The sequence below is a fragment of the Amblyomma americanum genome, chromosome 8 (assembly GCF_052857255.1).
Source record: "Amblyomma americanum isolate KBUSLIRL-KWMA chromosome 8, ASM5285725v1, whole genome shotgun sequence".
Taxonomy (NCBI): domain Eukaryota; kingdom Metazoa; phylum Arthropoda; class Arachnida; order Ixodida; family Ixodidae; genus Amblyomma; species Amblyomma americanum.
In genome coordinates this window covers 112,738,131-112,756,284 of record NC_135504.1, presented here as the reverse complement: position 1 = coordinate 112,756,284, position 18,154 = coordinate 112,738,131, and the positions used below count along the sequence as shown (strand labels likewise).

The 18,154-nt window shown below is 44.4% G+C and overlaps 1 protein-coding gene across 1 annotated transcript; it reads right to left on the bottom strand.

Moving 5' to 3' along the window:
* Window positions 1-890: 890 nt before the first annotated feature.
* Window positions 891-17,895, bottom strand: LOC144102041 (uncharacterized). The gene is made up of 4 exons (XM_077635309.1): window positions 17,756-17,895; window positions 15,427-15,507; window positions 7,980-8,010; window positions 891-6,036 (listed from the first exon to the last, which is right to left on the bottom strand). The coding sequence occupies exons 1-4, from the start codon at window positions 17,773-17,775 to the stop codon at window positions 5,848-5,850; spliced, it is 321 nt and encodes a 106-aa protein (XP_077491435.1). The 5' UTR covers window positions 17,776-17,895; the 3' UTR covers window positions 891-5,847.
* Window positions 17,896-18,154: the final 259 nt, after the last annotated feature.

Sequence of the window (18,154 nt, the reverse complement as noted above, 5' to 3'; positions counted from 1 at the left end):
AGCCGCCCCCCGCTTGGCCGCCGTCTCAGCGCGCTTGCGCAGCAGACGACACCGCTGCACCCAGCGTTACTATTGGCTGCGCTGGCGGCCAAAGGCTCCCAGTAGACCTTGCGAAAGCGAGCGACTTCCGGCACATTTTTCTGGCGAGCGGCTCGGATAGCGAATGCCTCTCCCGAGTTTTCCTTCCTCTACGACTAGCGACGCCTCCACCAGTCTTTGAAAAGATGCTCAGCAGGGTTAGGTGGGCTGGCTGATGCTAAATGATCAAGACACCGTCGCTACGGGCCGTAGCGAGGCTTAGAAAAGCGAAACCGAAACTACGCGGCCGGTGAGCACCTGGATACGCCCGCTCGTCGTCACGCCAGCTGTCGCACGCATGCCCCCCAGATGAAAATTTATTGCTGGGAATCTGATGGTTCTACCAGCACTGATTCATTAGCACCAGGGGCATAGTCAGAAATTTTGTTCCGCCAGGGGCTCAGGTTGCAGCGCGGCCTCCTCTTTATAGAATTTGTAGAGGGATCAATTACATTAATCATAACTGCATTGCCATTTCCAACAATATTGCGTATTAGATGCAGCACACATATTCTTGAACGCTACATACTGTCAAGACAAGTAAATTACGTATTTTATATAAATGAATATATTCTCGTGTCCCATAAATTGTGGCAGAAATAACTGATATCAATGCTTCCATTTTTTTATCTATTTAGTAAGTAAAGAAAATCTCATGAATTTTCGAACTATATCACTTGGAAACCAGTAAAGTAATGCATGTCCCTGATATGAATAATCAAGTTGAGGACAAATATTTTTAACAAACCTTTGTCATTCAAGAAACTTTACAATTTTGTACATAAGCAATGCCCAGGAGGAGAAAATCTCAGTGACACTGTCCTTCGTTCCAATGTATTCCACGGCTGCAGCTTCGACCATTCAAGTATTCTAATTGCACCAAAATTAGTCGCAACAGAGAGCACATATAAAGAGCAGGAGTTCTGAAAAGTATACATTAGAAATGCGAAGATACAATGGAAAATCACAAATGCCAAGATACAGCTTTAGAAACGGCAAAACAGCGTCGCTGGAAATAAGGTTCGCTGCATGTATACAGAAAACATGGAAAGAAGATATTTAAATATACATATATTCTCTAATAAATCTATATACCTAAGTTAAAGAAGCCAAATAAAAATGTTGAGCAAGCACAGATAGTAACCTTTACACATAGAAAGACAGACTATCTTGCAAGAATAAAACTATGATAGCAGAAATCCTGATATGTAGTTGGGCCATGCTGCGGTCATGACAGCACCATATGGATAGAATAATAGGGGAGGAATGCAGAAATCAATACGAAGATGTGTATTTTCGCTGCCTGCAAAGTAGCAGCAATCAGTCTGCACAGAAAATTAATGAAGGGTATTGGTCTGGTTCAAAACAGAAGTAAAAGCAAGTAGCTAAAAAGCTAAAAAAAAGGAAAAGGTCAAACGAAAGCCACAAATGATGCGACAAGTTGAACTACCCAATATCCAAGAGTGTTTGTTGGGAAACGCCGTGTGGACTGCGCTTTCAATGAGCAAGATCAGTCAGATTGGTTAATGATGAACTCGTAATTTTCGTATTCGCATGATAAATTTGATCATGATGCTAACTATTACAATAAACGGCTAAAATTTCTGTGGTTTTAAAGGCTACTGACTAGTCATACATTCTCCTAATTACGCGTTTATGGACCTGAAGGAACAGATCTTTTTACTTGCATTAGTTTTGCTGCTTCGCTATGTAAAGGACGAAGTTTATGAGAAATTTATATCCATACAGTTTCAGAGTTGAAATCCATTCGCTCCGTAGATTCCGCCGCGAGATGTCGCGAAGAGCCTGCTCATCATAGAAATGCTCTTGAAACTTTGTGCTCGGATGGGGCTCCTTGCATTATGTGACTCCAGGTGCATGGGCGTTAATTCCCACGCAATCCAGCCCGAGTTCGCAATGTTCGCACCCAAATGTCTTTTACAAGCATGAAAAAGACGTTGTAGACAAAATCCAGCACGATTTCCAGCACCGGTGGTTTTGTTTTGGTCGGTGGTGCATAACAGTACGAAAAAATTTCGAGGGGGGCTGAAGCCCCATAAGCCAACCCCCTGGCTATGCCCCTGATTAGCACATCCCCAGCAGATGCTAGAGCCATTAGCTTCCATAGCAGTACCGAACCATTGCATTTAAAAGGGCTGTGAAAGGGGGTCTCAAAAAAGAAGCAATGTGCCCAGGCTGCTAAATGACGCCACTTAACAAATATCCTCCAGCAAGAATTTTTTAGATGCATTTTGTGGAGGCTGAGTTATCTAAAGTCAAAATTTGAATTTCCGCGTCTTCGTGCCTTTCCCTTTTCTCTCGTCACTTTTCGCACGCTGAAATGTTGGCGCTCCTCCGCCGGCCCCTCGCACTCGCCCTTGCCGTCCGCCATCTGCGGACGCGTGCAAACCAATGCTAGCAGTCTGCTGCTGACGTAACGAGCGCTACATGACGCAACGAGCATGGATTTGGGCAAAAGCCCAGCACCGCAGGTCGCCGCTAGGCGCGGAAGCGGGAGTTTTAAAGATTGTATTATATAAACGATCGGCTCGCTTTTGAGGTCTTGTACAAAGCATGAACATTTGTTGTCCTGTGCTCTACATAATGCGAGCATTTCATAGACAACCTCAAACACCTTTTCCAGGAACCCTTTAATTCTGGGTGAATAAGCCATTTGTTTCAATGCCCTTTCATTTCCTAACCATTCTGAAACATTGAAAACAAATGCTAAAGGAACTTCCTAAACGTTAAGCACAAACTAAAAAGGGGGAAAAAAAAGCACGTAAGCGACTATGCAGCATGAAATTCAGGTTCTGAGCAGGGCAATTACGTTTGGTTCGGTATGAGTGTTTAACGTCCCAAAGTGACTCTGGCTATGAAGGACGCTGTAGTGGAGGGCCCTGGAAATTTCGACCACCTGGGGTTCATTAACATGCAGTGACATCGCACAGTACACAGGCCTCTAGAATTTTGTCTCCATCGAAATGAGACTGCCGCGGCCGGGATTGAAAGTAGGGCTATTATGACTATCTCTTGCCGCACCGGGTGTACCTGGACGAGGTCAATGGAGCCTGTTCAAATTAACCGATGCGGGACCCATACAGCATCCGAATTAGCGAGCGTCCGATGCCATAGACTTACATAGGTTTTGGCCGCAACCAAGCCGGCAGTTCGAATTATCCGGATTTCCGAACGGAAGTTGAATTAGCGAGCTTTTACTGCACAGGTGCAGCAACTATCAAGATAATGCAATGAGACACTAAAAGCCAGTCGACAGAGGTGCAAATTTTTTCTGTGAACAAAAATTTTGGTCATGACCGACGGCTCCTTACAACATGCTTCGTGAAGGAGTTTGCAGGCTGGAAAAGTCAGCCAAGTCAGTGAAAATTATTATACAAGGCCTTGAGCTCGTACACACAGGTACCATCCTGCACACTCAAAGCTACACCTTGAAAAACATGCACTGCAGCTGGTAAGACATTCTACAAGATGGCAAGACACAAGGGAAGCTTGCTACAAATCTAAAGGTGTATATGTACAACTGTACGCATACTCTAAAAAGCAGCATTTGTGCAATGACACTTCAGCAGTCACAGTTGTGACACGACTGTCAGCAGGTACCCTCAACACACTTGGCCTGGTTGATGACTCGGGCTCCAGATTTATAGTACCAAGTGGACACATACGTATCACTCTCAGGGTGTGCCACAGCTAACTGCTGCTTCCAAATTCCAAGAGTCAGCAGGGAGCCCACGTATTAGGTGACAAATAAATGTTACCCAAAGTCCTGTCACAGCATGCAATGTTGCACTCTCACAAAAGTGTCCTGACACAATGTGTGGGGGCACTTTAAAAGGCCCTAGTTAAGCTTTCATCCAAAGCAGTGTCTAACACTAAAGCATATCACACACAAGAGCACTACGTGCTCAAAGTTCCACACATGTATGTGCACACTTTAAACAAACATCTGCTTTTCCATCTGAAAAATAAATAGTTTAGACTCCCAAAAAGTATGCTGCATGAAGATTTGCCATAAGCTTAGGAAATGGTGCTCAAACAGTGTCATGACGACACTAAAAACCACACCTATGTGATCAAATATATGAAGGTATTGGCAAAAACACCAAGCATGTCCTATGAGCCACACTTCTCACTGATTGATAGTTTCAGTGAGCACTTTGATAATGAAGTAGTGGCTTCATGTAATTTCTTGACACAAACATTTACTTGTGGAATGTGTGCAGGCCTATACAGCTGAATAGTATACTTACATTAACTGTAAAGTGTGGGAGAGTAATGCTGATTGACAACCAGTTCTTTTGGAAGCTGTACCATCTGTTGCAAAAGTTCACAGTACACTGTGCTGTTAATCCAAACAGCTTGGTGGACTGAACATTTGCAAGAGACGGTTCTTCCCAATAAAATTTAGATAAGCATCTCCATTTGACCGTCGTTTTTTACAAAGCAGCAAAGAACTGCCTTAACTTTCTGTTCACACATGTGGTGCTAAAACATATTGCCATAAAACTAAAGGTTTTGCATTTGCTCACATCTCAAAGTCAGAGACTTGAAGGCAGCACTCATAGCGTTGCAATGCGTTACAATATGCAATGCAACTCTGTCACATCTTTCAACACAGCCATGAGCCACTGCCTCACATATTCTAAACATTGTTCGCCGACTATTTCTGTGTGCCGACATAAAGTGGCACCATACAAAACCCACATCAGCCATACACAGCCGAGAGTTACCGCTGAAGTTCTTGTATAGCTGCTGGAGTGCTTCAACATTACACAGTGTTGCGTGGCACATTGATACACATCTTAGTGCACTTTTTTCTCGCATCAATTCCACTCTGCAAATTCCACCGCAGTCATGCAGCACACGTGGAGAAACCCACGTGCACAACAACGGATGCCAGAAGACAAGGCAGCATTTCTCCACTGGCGATCACACTTGGTTCTAACAATAACCACAGATCAGCCGAAGGAGAAGACGTGGCTAAAAAGGAGAAGACTGGCTAAAAAAGCCACGGCACACTACACGCCACTTGCAGATTGCTAGCTGAAATCACAAAGACCCATATGACGCCACAGCACTAACACAAGGTTGATACATCCAAACTTGGCCCTAGCACAGAAGATTCAGTGCTACACTTTAGTGCCAGCTTGTTCATACAAACTGCACATAGAATGCGGCTAGAGTCATGGCAGAAACGTGAGGAATTGTTGCCACTGCAGCGTAACGCAATCCCTGACGGGCCTTATAACCACAGCAGAATTCTTTTCGTTCCTGCAAGGAATATCACGAGTTGTTGCAAGGTACAACTGCTTCAATGGATGGCCACGAGAAGAAAACACCTGAGAGAGTCGCAGGTAATCGACGGCAGGTGCAGAACCATCCGGAGCCCTGCCTTCGAAACAAGGCAAGCACCACACCAGCCAGACGCTGCTGCGTCTAGCACGCATACACAAGGCGACTGCTTGTTTTAGAACTGTCTTTGCTATTGTCACAGCTATGACAAAGGTCGCTTCAACTTTTTCCACCGCTGCGACAGGAACAATGTGGAGATGTTCCTGACACAAACAAGCGACTTGCGTGCGCAAGCAGGCTTTGTCCACATCACACACCACGATCCACTTCTGCTTGTGCCTTTTGGTAGAGCACAGTTCGTGACAAAGTAGACACAGAAAAAACGCTGCCGTCTCAGCTGCGAGGAAACATGTCAATGTCGAGCATTTGATGATGTCCTGGAAGGTGCAGTCACCATCACAGCTGGCTTGGTCCTGGACAGTGCTCTGGCAGGTGCCGAGAGGTGTTGAGCATCCGCTGCTGCCTCTGCATGTGTGCCTCGTAGAGAAGCCGATTGATGACACCATAGTGTGGGTTGTCAATGCCGTTGGTGACCACGGGCACCAGCGGAGTGCGGTCAGGGCAGGAACCACCCGAAGAGCTTGTCTGTCCAAAAGCAACGGGTGAAAATGGCAATTTGCAAAATCAGGTAAGTGTGTGTGCTATCTACAAGCATATCTCAAGAATCTATACCACTAAGCATCTTCCACGTTATGGCAAACATAGCATGAAAAAACAGAATGGTTCGTTTTTAAACTAGTGCATATCTGTACTGCACACATTATTGCATAATTATCTCTTAACAGATGTCCAAAGGGTGCACTACTATTTTACCTGCATAAAGCTGGGGGCCTTGGGCACTGCATTAAATTTTGAACTACTGGAGCATAAACAAACACAAAGGGGGCAACTTACACGGAATATCAAGACTAGAAGGGTTAGGGTCAAGGATGTTAAATATACATGCATGGTTAATTATACCTTCTAAAATTTTATCACCTCTCCTCTCAAAATTGCATTTACTGCAGTGCCAGCCATATGGACTTCAGAGTTTTGTATCGGGTATGTCCTTGCATAACCACAGCACCTCTATCAGTCATGCCACAAACCACCAAGGCAGGGACGGAAATGAGACAATGACACAGCAATGCAATGACATAGCAGCAACGAAGAGTGATTGAAGTGCCCTTACTGGCCCCACCATGGACAACTGGGCAAAGTAACAGGGAGGGCTTAGCGTGAAAGCGCATTATCCCTCTCCTCATAATTGCCACTTGTCAGCTTTTTATTAGTTCGCACATTTTGATATTAGAGACGCCTCTGCAGTAGCAATACTCTGGGACCTCTTTCTGCAGTAGGACATATACTTCTATTGTTCTCTGTGTTTTTGAAATAAAATTCATACTTCAAAGTGAAGCATGAGTGAGTCTGAGAAAATGAATGTACATTTCGTGTGACATTCACCACGGCTGTTTCTCTTCTATACCCTTTTCTTCACAATGAAAAAGAGTTCTCAAATATCATTTTCACACAGACAGGGTTTGATTGCTGTACTATGTTTTCCTGTGTTCGTAGCACCACTTGCATCTCTGTAATTAAGAAACATGGATCTTCTGATCCCTCAAATACTCATTAGACAAATCATGACAGCTTGAAGTTACGATTTTCGACCATTGCGACACTTTGTAAAATTTTTGCACGTTCCAGTTAAAAACAATTATTATTAGTGTTTTCTATGGCAAACCAGACTTCATGTCTTTCATAAGGCTTCCGCAAACTATTTAAATGAAAAAAAAAAAAGATTGAGCAGAAATGGCAAGCAGCACCCTACACAAATCGTTGCGCACGAGAAGGCACCCAGCATGCTTCTCTCACAAGGCGTTCCAAAGCATGATATAAGCATTACTCCCAGCATATGAAATGCCATGAATGATGCGACAGTGGAGAGGACAGTTCCTGCGCTTAAGAGGCAAGGACATAGACTGTGTGGCAAGAAAGTCACAGGCTACCAGTCGCAAATACTGTGGAGACCTTCCTTTTTGTTCTTAGCATCTTCAATAGTGATTGCTCTGCCACAGTGCTAACAAGACCCTGCCAGCACTAGATCCGATACAAAGTGTGGAACGGGACACGACTAGAATAAAATAATTACATCATCCTAGCTGAGGACTGCTGAATTAAGGGGCTTTGTCCAACCAATGGCACTGCATGTGGATAATTTTGCACTGACTACTTGACTGCGAAACTCCGGCTTTTACAAGTGACGCGAAAAAAAAAAAAAAAACATTCTTTCGTTGCTGGATTTTTTAGCGCACAGCAAGAAATTTGTTCTTCAGTGACCTGGATGAGTGCTTGTTTCTTCACATCCAGCAAGACTGGAAATGAGAAGAACTATTTCTTTGTTTACACTGCGTAACCCCTAAACACACCAATGAAAAAAGTGTCACCTGCCTTCAGACAGATACATAGTGCATTCTCGCAATCCTACCAAAAACTGATTGCGCCCACTGCAACATCTGTAGTAGCAACAACAAACAGCATCAACTTACATCATCGTCCACTGTTTCATTGGAGCTGGCTCTGTTTGGGAAGGAAATAAAAGAAAAAAGATGGCGTTAACAACACACTGTACATACTACCACATTGAACAAAGTGCACAAATGAATGTCACAGCCACAAGTAAAACAAAGCCTAATATGGCTCAAACCACATGCACTGTATGCACTGAATTATGCACTCACAATCACTAATACCTTTTCTGCTGCAAGGCCTGAGCACTTCTGTCAGCCACTAATCACTCATCTAGGAGTAGTAGTCAGCAGTCCCACGCAGAGTTTAACGTCCTGCTGTAACGCATGGGCTATAAGAGAAGTAGCAGTGGAATCCTCCAGACTAGACCACTTGGGGTCCTCTAACAAGCACTGACATCGCACAGCACAGGCAAGAGAAGGCAAAGTGTAGCAGAGGGCATCAGAGAGTGAGGGATGACACTTTTTGTGGGGATAAGATGGCAGCAGCAGGTGAAGGCCAGGGCCAAATGAAGGGATATGAGAGAGGCCTTTGTCCTGCAGAGGGCGTCGTTAGGCTGATGGTGGCAATGACAGTGCCACTGCACAGCACGCGGGTGTCTCGTGCATTTTGCCTCCACTAAAACATAGCCGCTGCAGCCAGGACTTGACGACATGTCCTTGGGCATGGCAGCTGAACACCAAAGTCACTGTGCCATCGTAGCGGGTTACGGCTGGTGGGCCTATCGCTGGATGAGCAAGGTGCTGGGCCTCGAAATTGGAAATTCCTTTGAACGGTCAGCTGTGCATGCCTTTCTTTGCTTTGCTATTTGACAACGGGTGAGAGCACGGTCATGAGCTCCCGCAGTAGAGGCTCGTGCACCAGACGCTACGAGACTGTGTTCTTAAAAGGCTCCAAAGCAGGTGGGTTCAAACCCGACAAGCTTTGCCCGAAAGCATTTCAAATGTCACAAAGGATGCATAAATGTCTGCGTCAACCACAAATTCGCTCTGTGAATAAACGTGTGCCACAATGTCAAATTTGAATGCCGCACCCGGAAAGCGATATCAGTGTTGCAATCTCTAACCAAAGAAGAAACTCAGAAGAAAGTAAACAGAAATGACCAGCACTTTAGAAAAACTTTACTTGAAATGAGTAGGAGCACAGAGTTTAAAAATGTGCATGTGACTTGTAGTGGGTCTGATTTTCGGGAAGCTCCATTAATCCGTGCAATTAATCCAGGTGGCTATTCATGTATAGATGGATAGGAGCATGCCTACTGAAACGAGATCGTGGCGGGTGCCACCATGCCCTGTGGTTTTTCCAAGGCACTTAATGAAGGTACTACCTAGGAATGCACCCCTTCTTCCTAAAGGTGAAAAAAAAAATTGCCTCCCTGCACAGCAGTTGATCATTTCCAGTAGTCGACCTTTCTCCTCGACTAAAAGTGGCTTCCTCTGCTCTGTTAGTGTGAGCAGCTAACCTACCTTTGTGTTTTCACAGAGGTGTGCAGAAATGGGTGAAAATTCACTCTGCCTCATCCCTAGTGACACATGCACATTCCTTTGTGACAAGGAAGCGAGCTGAAACATCCCACAGTGTCCTAACTTTTTATTTTTGTTTTAACAATTTGCGAGTCGCCTCACTTTCTAAAATACAAACTGTGCCTTATTTTTGGAAAGCACTATAAGGCACAGCAAGTTTTTGCCATGCCTACTGAAATTTCAGCTGCCTATCAATTTAATGAAAGTCAGCCCACTGACTTTTTTCTTATCTCCCTCTAAGCTTGCTTCCCCCCCCCCCCCACCCCCCCCCCACCCCTCATCATTGGCCATGTGCAATAGCGATAAGCCTTCTGATTTTGTTCCCAGAGAGAGAATGTCTGCTGTCTGGCGAGTGCTATTAAAATACAGCGGGAATAAATAAATAAAGAATAAATGTGCTCCCAACATGCCCAGCTGTCCTAACATTTTGCTCCAACCCAGCACACTCGTGACTTCATGGGTTGGGACATATGTTGGCGATTGAGCAACAGCAGCAGGCAGCTGGCGCTTGCCCAGTGCTGTCTCGAGTTCTTTCAGCTCATGCAGTGTCCCAGCCATCCCCGATATAGTGCAACTGCGAGTCTGCTTCACTGGGTGGCTGCATGGTGGTACTACATCTCTATCACCCCCCTCCAGCCTATAAGCCATATCTTTTAGCACTGTGTATTATTAAAGGGTCACTGAGGGAGAAGAGAAGTTGGCCTGAACAAATGGGGCACCACATTCTAATCGCAAAAAGGTTGTGTGCTCTCACTGAAAATGAAGCTATTATGAGCTAGAAAAGAGCAATAATAATAAAAAAACAAATACACGTGTCGCCATCAAAGGTCGATTTCGCAAATGAAACATTTTTTCACGTGGATCCCAGGGGCGACACTATACCGCCATCACCTCAAAAACAGCGTCAAGAAGTTGAATCGACTGGCAGGAAGATTATTAATGCGAAAGCATTACTTGGCTATGTCGGCGAGTGTGTGCCCGTAAAATGTGTCGGCAGCCGTTGTGTCGTTCTCAGAAGAGTCAAGATCAAACGAATGATTGTAATCGATAGAGGATGATGTGAGGGTGATGTGTGACAAAATTTTCTGTTGATAGGATGATTAATTAAAGAGAAAAAATGTCAAAAAACCGTCAAAATAACTCGGACGTCGATATAGTGAGTGGACGGGAAAACAACTGTGGACAGCAAAATAGTGCAAAAATAGGCAAAGGAGTGAAAATAAAGTTTGAAATGAATTGAAATGTGTTTGATGAGTGATAATTATTCAAAAAGATTGACATAGAGTAATTAATTAATTAGAAGCAAAAGTCGTCGGGCGGCCGAGCAGGCTGGACGGGAATATAGTTAGGTGCACGGGAAAGCAGCACTGGCGCCAAATTTGAAAAACCAAAATGTGTGACTGAGGTGAAACAAGGATGTAATCAGAATGATTGTGATTAATTAATGTGATCAATTAAGGAAAAAAACTGATACAATGACTAAACGCGGAGGTGGCGAACCAATGCGGCTGCCATTATAGCACATGCTTTTGCATTCCTCCACGTAAGCAGACTTAAGGGCCCTCAGAATTTTTAACTCAATTTTTTTGCCAATAAATTCCTCTCTTGCTACCGGACCAATGTCAACATAAATAAAAATGTCCAGAACATCATTTTTTACTGAGAACAATAATAGAATGGAGTTGTTCTCACTGTCCCCTAAATGAACACCATTGATGCACACTGTTTTTTATGACATCTGCAAATACTCCTGGCAACAGAAGACACACAGAAAAAGACAGAAGACACAGATGAGTGGAAAGCTGTTAGAAGCGTCTGCTAGCGAGTACTCTAGTGTTGCAGACATGAGCGAGGACAACGCTTCTACCCATTTTGGAGAGGGGACAACAGCAGAGGGCCGAGTGCGCAGTCGGACCTCTGACGCAGTAGGCATTGATTCAAGGAGGAACTGACTTGCCCTCTAGGCTAGCCACTTTAGAATGCCTCCACAGCTGCTAGACTGAACTGACAAATAACCTTCAATAACTGCTTTGAGAAACTCTAGCATAAGTGTTACTTTTCCTCTTTAACATACTCACTCGACAGTGGGTCACCAATGAGTCATGTCGCATGTCGAGGAGTGTGGCGCCCCATGAGAGCCATGGGAGCCCGCAAAAAAGCCCACATGCAAGGTCGCTACTGCCATCTGTTAGCGGCTCAAAGAAGCTGGTGCCGCCAGTGGCTCATTGGTGGGTCATGCCGCAACCAAGTATGGCCCACTGAAGGGTCACAGCGCACAAGGATTAGGGCTCCGAAAATCTCTGCCACCATGAATGTGTTAAACTGAGATAAAAATATGAGATCACTGCCTTAAACAAATATAAGAAGACTTGAGGTACATAATATTCTTCCAGAGTGTATGAAAGAAAGTTACAATGAAGCACAAGTTTCTAAGGCGGCCGTACTCAGCTTTATGGCACACTACAAATCTTCACAAGTACTGCCACGTAAGAACGGTAGATAGCACATCTGTGACGGCAAGGACACCCAGAAGCACGTGAAGTGCATGTACTGTAGCCTTTGTCGAGAGGAAAGAGCCCAAGGGACATGCTTCTTATAAGCTTTGTAGCGGGTCTTTTATAACATCTGTGAAGTCCTAACTTTTGGAGGAGTGAGAAGGAGAGTTCTGCTCGCATTCAAGACATTTTGAGCATTGGCAATATACAATGAGCCCCACAAAGCATGGCTCATAAGTAAACCTCCTAGGATCTAAACTTTTGAGAAAGACCACACATCTGCGCAACATGGGATGATTCATGCAATTTCAAGTGCTGAAGTATTAGGTGTGGATATAAATTTCAACACGGTCTGGGGATGTCCAGCTTCTCAGAAAGCACCATGAAAATGAAATCAAATTGATTTGGTGGGGAGGGAAGAGGCAGCCAATGTTTGGCACAGTTCAGATCATTGTGAGCCATGTCAAGGTCAGTAGAAGAATGGTGAGCTGGACTAGTCGGTATGGACCCATACTGAAGAAAAACCGGTGCAAATCTAGCGATTAATTGTGCCTCCATGTCAAGGCTGTACTCCCCGGTCTAAGGGCACAACCATGCTGTTCAAGCATCGCACTCAGCGTGGGCATGAGCTTGTCGGGGCATATCATATCTCTAAGGTTGGTCTTTCTCAAGATAGCAAGCCTTCGCTCGCACTCCACTTGAGAGATTAGTTTCTTCGACAAATCTTTCTTGTAATCATTAAGCCATCTCGCCGTAGTCTATCCTTCTGGGTTGGTTGTCCGCAGCATGCGAATTTGGGTGGAGTGCATCTTTCTTTGCCTGCTTCTGTGACATGGCGCAGCTGTTGTGCAATGTTTCCTTTCTTGGCACTTCAATGAATAAAGGTCAGCTGCGAATTCAGCGCTGTGAGTCTCACTTTTTCTTCGTCCCATTTTTGTGCACTGATTTTTCTTAAATATGGATCCCAAAGTCATTCAATTACCAGACAATAAGTGCAGCAGGAATTCAAATTAGACACACTTGCACCCACAAGCCAGTTCTTTTTTTCAGTGTGGGAACAGTATTTAAAATGCAGTATACGCCCCTGGGCTTTCATGCTGACTTTCGGTCAAATGCTATATTAGTTTACAACACTGGCACACTCATCTCTGTATTTTATGGTTGTTTGTATCCTGCAATTTGAGATTACAATACACTGGATGAGAAAAATATCATCATACTAGAATTTATGCACCGTTCAGAAGAGAAAAGAGAAAACTGGCAGTTTTTTCTTTTTTACAGACAAAAGACAATTCGCAGGCCTACTGATGAACCCAGTAGACCTGGCAAAACTGTGATGAACCCATGCTGTTCATTAGGTCAGACAGGAGATTAATATCGTCAGATATATTGATATGATTGATTGATCACAGTAACGAACAACGACAAGTAACATAGTACAGACTTTCCACATTCTCTCCCACTCCAGTGACAACATGGATGGCCACGATTTTAGTCAAAATCTCATATTCAGAGTACAGCTACTTATTTAGAGTCAACAGACTGTTAAATTACTTGCTGTCTTAACCATGACTCAGTTTTTTATTCAAATCAAGTGAATTTAATGGGTTAGGTTTTCCCTTTTAGCTGCAGTAGCGATTGTTTGAGGAAAACACCTATGTTCAACTAGCCCCCCTTCTATCAGAGTGCATCCTGAATGCAGCTAGTATATTTTTGGTCATTGCCAACTCTGTCATGTAAAAATGTGCAGTTCTACTGCTAACTAAGCTGGTCAATATAACCAACACATTTATCAATCAAGCAAGGAAATTAAAACTCAAAACTAAACAAGTTGAAAAGTGATCAACACACAGGCAAACCCCACAGGTGTACAAACTCTAAGAGTGTGTTTTAGCAGGCTAGTTGATCAGTGGTCTAATGTGAAGGCAAATAGTACAAAAAATTATGGAGGCACCTAAGAAATTCTTATAATGTGCAAGTGTGTCAGTGGACGCCTCAACTGCCCTGTGAGTAGGCAGTGGGATCCACCTACAAATTGAGGCAGCCTTTATTTCAACATCAGGTGATGTTAGGCAGTGCACCCAAAAACCCTTAGATTGGCTTGACTAAGGAGTGCATCTCCTTCTGTCAGATATATTGACCTGGCTAAATGATCACAGCAACAGGCAGTGTAATGCCTTTCCTTTTCCCAAAACCTGTGGGAAGGTTTAGACTTCCTTGATTTCGAGGAAAGAGAAGGTGCATAACTGGCTCCCTGTGTCAGTGGACACCTCAACTGCTTTGTGAGTAGGCGGTGGCCCCTACCTAAAAATTGAGATCAGCTGATTTTGAGGAAAGGAAAGGCGTATAACTGGCTCCCTGTGTCAGTGGACACCACAAATGCACCCAGCTCGAAGAAAGGAAAGGCACATAACAGGTATGTGGTGGTGGGGATGCCAGTGACCTATTGCTCCAAAAGGGATGATGATGTCATTTGTGTGCTGTGTTTCCGCAACCTGATGATGGCAGGGGTTTCGCACTATGGGCCAAGTAATGCTGTTGCATTAAAAACCCAGACAAGACAACTGTCGGCGTTTGTGTCAAAGTCATCTTGACCGGGTTTTCATACTGCTTTCCTACATGTAACTACAGATTTGAGTTGAGCACAGCACTGCACCAGTTACTCCACACATAAAATGCTACGCACATTTTGAATAAAGCAGGGATGGATACAAGCAAGCAGTAACAATGGTGAGAGCAAACAGTGTTTTTCACATAAACCTAGGTGCATGCAGTTTTGTAAAAAAAAAAAAGGCCACCACTGTCTGGAAGAAGTAACAAGCGTTATCTTTATTGGCCATGCATAAAACAAAAGTCTTTCCGCATTCAGCGGGGCCAGAGAACAAAACCCAGAGCGGTTAGGAAAAGTAACATAACTTTTCCACATAGTGGAGCGATCGACGCCTAGCGCCATCTATCAGATAAACTACGACGCACGTCTACCCGTTGTAAAGTTAAACGAGGGGCCCCTCGATTACGTCCCAAATAGAATTTGCTTCGTTTGGGGGGTCAAGGTGGGCCTAGAATTTCGTCTTGCGGTGAAATATGGTAATGCTTCAATTAGTAATTGTATGTATACAATGTTTACCTATTATTCAATTGTGGTTTTATTTGTATACCACAACCCATAGGGTTTTATTTGCCTACCAAATTTGGTACAAAACTGTCCCCGGATTGTGCCCTTTGTTGTCGGAGTATAGATAGTGGAACGAATGCACACATTGCAGATGGCACTACAAGTCTCAATGTAAGATCTGCTGTTTTCTAGTTGCTGCCACAGATGGCGCTGTGATCTCAGGGTGGTAGCAGACCCCACAAAATCTCGAAACATGATGAGTAAGAGCTAACGCTCTTATAAAAAAGCTACCACACCACACAAGAAAGTGAACAAAGGGGCAAAACATGCGTACTGTATCCTGAGGTTGTTGATCTTCTTTGAGATGGGCATAAACTCGCAGCTCTCATCTTCGCAGGAGCGAGGACGCTTGCGGCTGAAAGGCAAGAAGTCAAATGAAGGAGGTCAGTGAACTGAAGTTTACACAAAACACTAGAAGGTGCGTGTCAACAGAGGATGGGAACGATATGTTTGAAATGTTGATACATATTCATACTTACGAAACAGCGAAAGAAAAAAAGGGGGTACCACTTTGTAAGCATGATTTCATGACGGCATGCCAAACTAAAAAACCGTGTTTGTTTTTTGTGTTTCGTCATCTGGCATTTTCTCCATATGATCACTTGGGAGCACAGATTGCACTAGCATGCCAAAAGAACAGGGCCTATGCAACACAAATGGCTAAGGCAAAGCAGTCCTTGGCGTTGTGTGTACTCTGAAATACTGTGCAGCTTTGCAAATGACAAGCTCATGCTGCAAAATAAATTTAAAAATGAAAAAGAAAAACCTAAGCAACAAAGAGATACCTACGTTTCTTGTGGAATTAAAGCACGGCACAAAGTGAAGCTGCGCTACCTTGCACACATTGTTGCCAACAGAGCAATATGAAGCCAGCTGAATATGTTTTTCCCAAGTGCAACAACACCTGAGCAGGTGATGGCACTGTGCTCTCATGCAAGCGAAAGCACTGAAAATATTCTATAACAGCAGCAGGACCTCTTCTGTTCCAAATAAGTTTTTGAATGCCAACCACCCACCCGCATTCCAGCACACTCATTCTTTCCCACAAGTGGAGCAGAGAAATCTGCATTGTCAGAACTGCCACAAAAATGATGATTTTCAGGGGTTATTAGTCTTTTATTACTCATGTTCCACACAATTCAAATTAATTAGTGAGAGTTTAACTTGGGATGAAGTGCCAGCAAAGGCAGTTTCTTCCATTCTGTTCCTGGTTAAAGCAGACTATTCCCATTCAATGCAGCAAAAGTACAAAACAAGACTGATCTTGTTATCGTGTCAGTAGAGGAAATAGCTTACATGGTGCAAAGGTCATTCTTCTAACTGCACATTCAATGAAACTTTCCGCTGAAGCAAATACTCATACCTCGGAACATATGGCATGCATATGGCCAACTGCACTGTTTGACCACAGCAGTGCTCTCTTCAGCTGCTTTTGGTCCATAGGCTCATGGATGTCAGCCTTAAATATTTTTAACAAGGGCAAGAAAAGATGGAAGGAAGGTATCTTTCAATCTCTATGTTAATGCATTCAACCCCCCCCCCCCCCAACTAACGCAGCGTCAGTGAACTGTGACCTTAATTCAATAAGTGACGCGAAACATTTAACAAGTAAAGAATCTTAATTAAAATTCAATGGCACATTGCAATGTTTAAAGGGCTCATTCATGTAATCTAGAACGTACAATTTATTTCTATCAAACTGCGATGGCAGAAAAACGGTTTGACGTGCAATTTTCAGAGCTTAGCAGCCGCCAGAGGCCAGCCCCAGACCAATATGAAAATTTTCAGTTTTCATTGTTCACAGCACTAACTACGCGTAGATTCGACCAGCACCTGTAAAGAAGTGTGAGAAATGCACATCCGGAGTGGAGATACCTTCGATCAGGCATTTGCTGACTGGTTGCGCAGCATATTTTTAGCGTGCGCGGTGGTAAAAGCAGCTCGGACTGCTTTCACGAATGCGAGCAGTCGCCGCAAGAAATGCGCCTACGTCGTGCATCCCTCGCCGGCTGCTGTTCATGGCACGCTGAAGCCCTCCAGGCGGCTCTCCCACGTAAACCAAAACAAAATAAAGCAAAAAAGCTATATACGCCGTGCGCCTCTCACGTTGAGGCCAGCCCAGAAACTAGGCTAACGAAATCGGCCAGATTCCGATGCTCGCCTTAATACCGGCCGGATATATAGCAAGATCGGGCCCTATGAGTGTCAGCTTTCGCTCGCGACATCCGGGCTCCCCAACAAGGTCGCTACGTTCGCTGACGAACTGTCAGCTGCTACAAGCACCGCTCGAGATGACGTTTTCTGAGCTCAGGTGACATCCGAAGGTTTTCTCGATAAGTCGCAACATAGAATTACATGAAAAAAAAATTAAGCACCCGCTTCACACGCACGCTCCATCATAATCTGCAAGTCCGCGTCGTCTTGACCGAGCGAAGGTTTCGATACGAGCGCCGGAAACAGTGCACTTTGGCACTAGCACAACAACGTGACGCGCAAACGAGCATTCGACTGGCGCCCGCACACTGCGTGCGCCAACAGCTCACTCCACCGCGTTCAACGGACACAGACCGGCGCGATTACAGCACAGCGCTCGCGTCACTTACGAGCCGTCCGTTAGCGTCATGTCGACCGGCGGTGCGACGGTGACCGGACGCCGAGAGAAGAACGGCACGGCACAATTTGATCGGCGAGGACAACTCCCACTACTTCGAAACTAATCGAGATTCGCCATGTTGAAGGACAAGTGGGAACGCGCGCGTACCCTGGCGGATTTCATTGGTTTCGCGACGACGCAAAAAAAAAAATCCAGAAATCCTGCATTGTTACCAACTTTTTGAATATAAAACTTAATTACATTGAATATAAAATGTGTAGAAAATAGGCGTGTTGTAAGTTTATTCTAAACTGCTATGTCTTATACTGGTTTAGCCCATGCGTAGATCAAACAAATGTAAGCCCCGTAATAAAATTTTTGCTATTTGAAATTGCATCTGTATACTACA